At 44.8% G+C, this 7,402-nt stretch overlaps 1 protein-coding gene across 1 annotated transcript in view; it reads right to left on the reverse strand.

Annotated features, from left to right (window-relative positions):
• Cdc23 (cell division cycle 23) overlaps positions 1–5,239 on the reverse strand; it is an 18,530-nt gene extending 13,291 nt beyond the window's left edge. The window contains exons 1-3 of the mRNA XM_005355908.3: positions 5,039–5,239; positions 4,881–4,953; positions 367–504 (exon numbers count right to left, since the gene is read on the reverse strand). Coding sequence (XP_005355965.1) covers positions 367–504; positions 4,881–4,953; positions 5,039–5,199 — 372 coding nt within the window. The 5' untranslated portion in view covers positions 5,200–5,239. The remainder of the gene's footprint in view (positions 1–366; positions 505–4,880; positions 4,954–5,038) is intronic.
• Positions 5,240–7,402: the final 2,163 nt, after the last annotated feature.

Here is a 7,402-nt window from a genome sequence, read left to right on the forward strand (position 1 = left end):
TTGTCATTAAGCATATTCACTTGGTGACCTACTACCTAGGTATTTAAAACTTAAACTTTTTCAAGGCTAGAAAAATGACTCAGTGTCAAGAGCACTGGTTGCTCTTCCAGATGGCCCATATTCAAATCCCAGCATACACATAGCAGCTCATAACCATCTGTAACTCCTCTTCAGGCCTCTGCTTGTATCAGGCCCACCCATGATATACATACATATATACACATAAAACATTCATTCACATATATACATACACACACACACATACATATACACACATGTATATCTATTTTTAATTAAAATTTTCCTCTTGGTTCTAAATTCAGATGTTTCCCTGAAGGCAGAATAACACCTTAAAGTGACCCTCACCAGGTATCTGGAATACATATACAGGAAATAGGCTTTCTTGCTATTGCAGCCATGCAGGAAATGTGCTGCCCGATCATACTCTTTAACATCAAAGTAAGCCTTGGCCAGGGTGTAGGCATCCACATCCTGGGCGTCCTCCTAGAAGAGACAGGACTGTGTGAGTGGTTAAGACTAAGACAGCCAAAGTTCACCTTAAAAAAACATATCCATTAATTTCAAGTATAGGAAAAGATTAACTATTTCTCCTCCCCCAATATATGTAAATACATGCATTTATACAGTAGTTTTTAATACATGTATCACCTGTAAAGGCAAAGAACCTTTTTTCCAAAGTTTTTTTTTTTTCCAAAATAAAAAGTGGCACAATCCTAGCACTCGGGAGGCAGAGGCAGGCAGATCTCTGTGAGTTCAAACCAAGCCCGGACTACAGAGTGAGATTCAGGAAAGCCAACACTATATAATGACACTCTGTCTCAAAGAGAAAAAAAAAAAAAGAAGAAAAAGAAAAAGGAAGGAAACAAGGTTGGGGTTTGGGGATTGGCTCAATGAGTAAAGTATCTGCCACACACATTATCCCCTGAATTTGCATTCCCAGAGCTCACACAAAAACCAGACATAGCAGCCTACAACTGTAACCCCAGGGTATGCCTATAATCCCCACACTTGGGAGGTAGAAGCAGGAGGATGAATTAAGGTTATTCTCAGCTTTACAGCCAGTCTCAAGACAACCTGAGCAACAAGAGGCCCGTGTCAAAAGAGAAGAGGGGAGGAAAGTCAAAAGGAGCAAAAAGAATACGGAGAAGAGAAAACGGTATCTTGAGGGGAGAAAAAAGGGTCATCCTCTATTATAATGGTGAATAAGCCTGCTTGTCACACACAAGCCTGGGTTTGTTGGGGCCAGCAAGATGACTCAGAAGGTTAAGAACACTTGCCACCAAGCCTGAAAACCTGAGTCAATTCCCAGGACCCACACAGTAGGAGAACCTACCCCTGCAGGCTATGGAATAAGCCTTCTGTACACTGCGTGAATATGTCACTATGATTGGTTTGATAAACAAGCTGACAGGCCAATAGCTAAACAGGATCAAATTAGGTGGGAAAGTAAAATTGAGAATGATGAGATGAGGAAGGGTAGAGTTAGAGAAGTTGCCAGCTAGATGGGCAATGAGTCAGACATTCAAAATATGATAGAAGTAAAAGCCAAGAGCCTTGGGGCAGCATTAGACTAATAGGAATGGGTTAAGTTTTAAGTGCTAGTTAGTAATAAGTCTGAGCTATTAGCCAAGCATTTATAATTTATATTAAGCCTGTGAGTGATCATTTGAGAGTGGCTGCAGGAAAGAAAAACTGCGCCTACTCCTGCAGGCTATCTTCTGACCTCCATATATGTGCCACGACATGCACACACACACGCACGCACACACACACACACTAAGGAAATAAACAAAATTTTACATGAATTATAATGAAATTCATCCAGGACAGATATGGTGCCCATAATCTCAGCACTCAGTAGGCAGAGGAAAGAGGATCATTACAAGCCCAAGGCCAAGCTGGTGTACATATTAAGTCTGAGACCAGCAAATACTACCAAAATGGTTATACAAAACTGTATAAACATACACACATAAAATAATATTCCTAACTTTTCATGCACCTATGTAACTCAGAAAATTTTACTACTTGGACTATGTGGTCTTTAAATTTGGAACCAGCAAGATGACTCAATGGGTAAAGGAGCCTGGCACCAAGTCTGAAAACATGAATTTGATACCTAGAACCCACATGGTAGAAGGAGAGAACCAACTCCCAAAAGTCGTCTTCTGAGCAGTACATGACATGGTAGTACACACCTTGAATCCCAACAATTGAGAGGCAAAGGCAGGCAGATCTCTGTGAGTTTGAGGCCAGCCTGGTCTACAAAGCGAGTTCAGGCCAGCTAGGGTGTCTCCAGGTTACTACTGCTGTGATGAAACACCAAAGGGTTTATTTCACTCACAGTTCCCTATCATCATCAAAGCAGTGAGGAAAGGAACTCAAGCAGGGCAGAACATAGAGGCAGGTGCTGCTTACTGGCTTGCCCATCGCACTTCCTTATAGAACCCACAACTGCCAGCCCAGGGACGGCACCACTCACAATGGACTGGACCCTCCCCCATCACCCTCCCCATTAAACTGTCCAGCACACAAGGCTATCTAATGAGACCCAGTCTCAAACAATGCCCCTCAGTGAGATCCCATCTCAAAGCCGGGCGGTGGTGGCGCACGCCTTTAATCCCAGCACTCGGGAGGCAGAGGCAGGCGGATCTCTGTGAGTTCGAGACCAGCCTGGTCTACAAGAGCTAGTTCCAGGACAGGCTCCAAAGCCACAGAGAAACCCTGTCTCGAAAAACCAAAAAAAAAAAAAAAAAAGAGATCCCATCTCAAAACAAAGAGTGGGGCTGGAGAGATGGCTCAGCTGGTAAGAGGACCTGAGTCTGGATCCCAGCACCCACGAGGCAGCTTAATGGGGATCTGACGCCATCTTCTGGCTTCCATAAGCACCAGGCACGCGCGCACACACACGCGCGCACACAGGCAAAACCCAGATACATAAAATGAAAACAAATCTTTTTGTTTAAATAAAAAGAGAACTGACAATATAAAACACAGCCTGAGCTTGCTTAGCACTAGATCAAGTACCTAAAAGAAAACAAAACAAAAACAAAACCCCTATTAAAAGTTTTAATGTTTACTCTAAATTACAGATCAAGGCTAAATTAGACTTAAATGTTTCTTCCATGATAGTTCCTAGCAAGAAATAAATAAATACGTGCTCAACAATTCAGCAAAGAGGCTTCTAAGTCAACATATCTCATAGCAACCTGGAAGCTATTAACCTCACCAATAGCTAACACTTAATGTCTGTAAGTGTTATGTGAGTTCTTAAAAATTATTTATGTATTTTGCATTTACTTAGAGAGAGAGAGAGTAAGCAGAGACCAAAGAACAACTTTCAGGAGTCAGTTCTCTCCCTCCATCTTGTGTGGTCCAGGAGTCCAACTCAAGTGGTTGGCATCTTATCTGGTCCAAGTGACATAAATTCGCGAGAGGGGGCTATTTACTGAAGCTCTTCTCTCACTTGAGAGTGTTCATTGTTTACTCATTTATCCTGCTATGGACACCCATGTGCCTAGGCACTGTGACAGTCAGCACAGAGAAATACAAGCTAATAAGACAGATGCAAATCACAGTGACTTTAAAAAGTCATATAAAATAATATATGCCTAATTTTACCCTCATTGCTTTACTTAATCTTCTTGGAGACTGGAAAGTTATTAATATTATCTACAACTGAAAAGGCTGTCACTTTTAGAAGGGGGTTGGAGGGTTGAAGTAGGTGCTTGCTCAATAAGCTGGCCTCAAACAATTGGCAATCCCCCTGCCTCAGGACCCCAAGTGTTGCAATTACAGGCATGAGCCACCACATCCAGCTGCAGAAAGCTTGCCACCTGCCAACATTGATGGTTTTAGTAGAGAACATGCCTGAAATACAGAAGAAAACCTGTGTGCAAGTCGCCTGCACTCTACCTCCTTTTGCTAATGAGAATGGTTAATTTTACTGAATCCTATGTGCCTAGAACACTTTCGGAGGAGGGGGCTGAGACAGGGTTTCTCTGTGTAGCTTTGTTAGTCTTGGAACTTGCTCTGTAAACCAGGCTGGCCTCAAATGCAGAGATCTGCCTGCCTCTGCCTCCTGAGTGGGGTTAAAAGCCTGTGACACAGACTCTTAATCAATCTGCAGCGAAGAGCTACAGTGTAGAAGAATGATTTTATGTTTCTTATTAGCATTGTCCGGGCTGACCTCACACCCTTCTAAAGGCTCCAGGGGTTTGTTTGTTTTTGTTTTCTGTGTGTGAATGGTTTGCCTGCACGTGTCTGCGCACCTCATGCATGCCTGGTGCCGTCCCACGCCAGAAGACGGCGTCGGATCTCCCCGGAACTTTGTGCAGGTAACTTGTTAGCTGCCTCTGTGGATACTAGGAATCAAATCCAGCTCTTCTAGAAGAGGAGCAAGTGCTGCTAATCGATGAGCCACCTCTCCAGGCCAGGGATGAATTTTTTAGAAATGATTTTTCTTTATGTGTATGCATGTGTATCCATATACCGCATAGGTGTGTGTACCCGTGGAGAACACGGTGTGGGATCCCCTGAAGAGCTGGAGTTGCGAGAGATTTTGAGACGCCTACTGAGGGTGCTGGAAATCGAACAGAGGTTCTTACCCATCAAGGCTGAAATCTCAAACAGTAATTGTTTACTAGTTCTCCCCAACTTAGGTAACAGCAGAGACTACATCTTCCAAGGCACAAGCAACCCCCACACATGAACCCGCTCGTAAGGCCCAGTTCAAAACCGGCGTCTCGGCTACATCATTTCCACCGAGCAGCGGGCTCTCCTCCAGTGACAGGGCGCTGAGGACCTCTTGGGCCGCATCTCTCTGTGGCTAGGGAACGCCTCTGTAACGACGTCCTTACCTCTGTTAGAGGCGGCGGCGGCTGCAGCTCGGACAAAGGCAAGGCGGGCAGAGAGAATGCCAACTCCGCGGACCTGGAACACCACGCAAACTGCATCAGCCACGCGAGCCCCCCGAGGCCGAGATCCAGCACCGCCCCATCCGACCGCGACCTCTCACCATTTGCTGCTGTGAAGCAGGCCCCGCTCCCGAGTGAGCCCCGCGATGAGCAGCAGCTGCTTCTTAATTTCTCTCAAGTCTGAGAAATCCGCGCCAGGGGACACGCCCGGTACCGCGGCCGCCGCCGCGGCCACCGAGACTACCGAGGTACTCGCAGCCATTTTCCTCTCGGCCGCTCCAGCCAATCAGCGTCGACAATAATCGCTCGGCAAAGCCGAAAAGGTCTGCCTCTCATTGGCTTAGCCTTGCTCCGAAACAACCAGTCACAAACCTTCTTCGTAATGGGCCTAAAAGGCACTGTGGGGCGGGGTGGGGAGAAAGAGACAATCACACCCTGATTGGCAAGAGTTATTGAGGGAGGTAAATTAGAACGCAGAGGGGGAGGGAGGTAAATAAAGGACTTGATGGGTGGGGGCCTGAGGTCTCGTAGCAAGAAAAGATGGAGAAGAGCGAGAGCTATGCATCTTAGCGGTTTCATCTTCAACGAAAGATGAAAGGGGCGTGGCGTATGGGAAGACTCTTTGCCTGGGGGTGGCAATGATAGATGTATTCTGGAACGAATTCGCAGATTCCCCTGGGATTTTCCCTTGAAGTATATTAAGAGGCGCTCCCCCGCGTGAAAAATCATTCCTCTTTATCACCCTCCGTTTTGCCACAACAGGGAAAAAGCGGTCAATATTGATTGAGAGGTTACCTGATGAAGGGTTGTGTGCTTCTACAAATATATTCTGATTGAATTCTAAAATCAGAGCTATGGTATTTCTATCATTCTGTTGCCACAGTTTTATAGATAAGAAAACATTATCAGGCTCAGGAAAAATTCTGAATTATAAACTAGAAGCTCTGAACTATCACATGCAGAGTGCTGTAGGGATAAATCTTGCCCTGGTTCAATTCTTAGCACACACACACACACACACACACACACACACACACAAATTACAGGAAGATACTTAACAGTCTTTGTTGTTTGATTGATTTGTGGGGCTAGGTTCTCATGGATCTCAGCCTGGCCTTGAACTCCTAATCTTCCTGCCTCCACCTACTATGTGCTGAAATTACAGATGTGTACTGCTAAGTGTCACTTTTTCTTTAACCTACAAGTCTTTCATATAGCCAGATGTGGTGGCACATGCCTGTAGTCCTATTCTTCTGGGAGTTGAGAAAGGAGGATTGCATGAGCCCAGAAGTTCTAGACTAGCCTGGAGGAGCATGGAGGGATTTTTTTTTTTTTAAGAAAAAATGCACATAGTAGTATCAGTACAAGCTCACTAATTCCCTTCTGTGGTGGTCTGAATGAGAATGACCCCCATAGGCTCATGTGTTGAAATACCTGGTGGAGCTGTTTGGGAAGGATTAGGAGGTGTGGCCTTGCTGGAGGAGGAGTGTCACTGGGGAGGGCTTTGAGGCTTCAAAACCCCACACCATTCCCAGTTCGCTCTCTGTCTGCCTCCTGCTTGTGCACCAAGTTGTCAGCTCTCAACCACTGCTCCAACATCATGCCTGCCTGCTGCTGCCATGAGCAATGGCTGTGGATTCTAACTCTCTGAAACTGTAAGCTTCAAATAAGTGCTTTCTGTTATAAGTTGCCTTGATTACGGTGTCTTTTTACAGCAATAGAAAAGTAACTAAAACACCTTGGGAAATTTTGAGCTGGTTTATTATTCTTTGGATTTTTTTCTTTGTTTGGGTTTAGTTTGGTGTCTTTTTGAGATAAAAGTCTCTTTTTGTAGCACTGGCTGTCCTGGAATTCTCTGTGTAGACCAGGCTGGCCTCAAACTCATAGACATTTTTTTGATAAGGGGTGAAAAGATAATTTAATTTTTAATGATAAAATTTAAATTTACAATAACATATTTTACTGAAAATAGATTTCCAGCTTTTCATTTGAAACAAAAATCTCATGTTGTACAGTCTGGTTTTGAACTCCTCCCGATGTAGCCAAGAATAACTCTAAACTCCTAATCTTCCTGCCCCTACCTCCTAAGTGCTGCAATTAATAGATATATGCCACCACACCTGGCTTTGAATTTTTTTTTTTTTTGGTTTTTCGAGACAGGGTTTCTCTGTAGCTTTGGAGCCTGTCCTGGAACTCCCTTGGTAGACCAGGCTGGTCTCGAACTCACAGAGATCCGCCTGCCTCTGCCTCCCGAGTGCTGGGATTACAGGCGTGCGCCACCACCACCCGGCTGAACTTTCTTTATTACATTTATTTATTTAGTGTCATGTGTGTGTGTTTGTGTAGGTCAGATGACAACTTGTAGGGAGTGACTTTCCTTCTTCCACCATGTAGGTCCTGGGGTTGAACTCAGGTGGTCAGGCTTGGCAGCAAGTACTTTAACTCACTGAACCATCTCCACCAGC

This window comes from Microtus ochrogaster, chromosome 18 (genome assembly GCF_000317375.1).
Source record: "Microtus ochrogaster isolate Prairie Vole_2 chromosome 18, MicOch1.0, whole genome shotgun sequence".
In the NCBI taxonomy this organism is placed as follows: Eukaryota; Metazoa; Chordata; class Mammalia; order Rodentia; family Cricetidae; genus Microtus; species Microtus ochrogaster.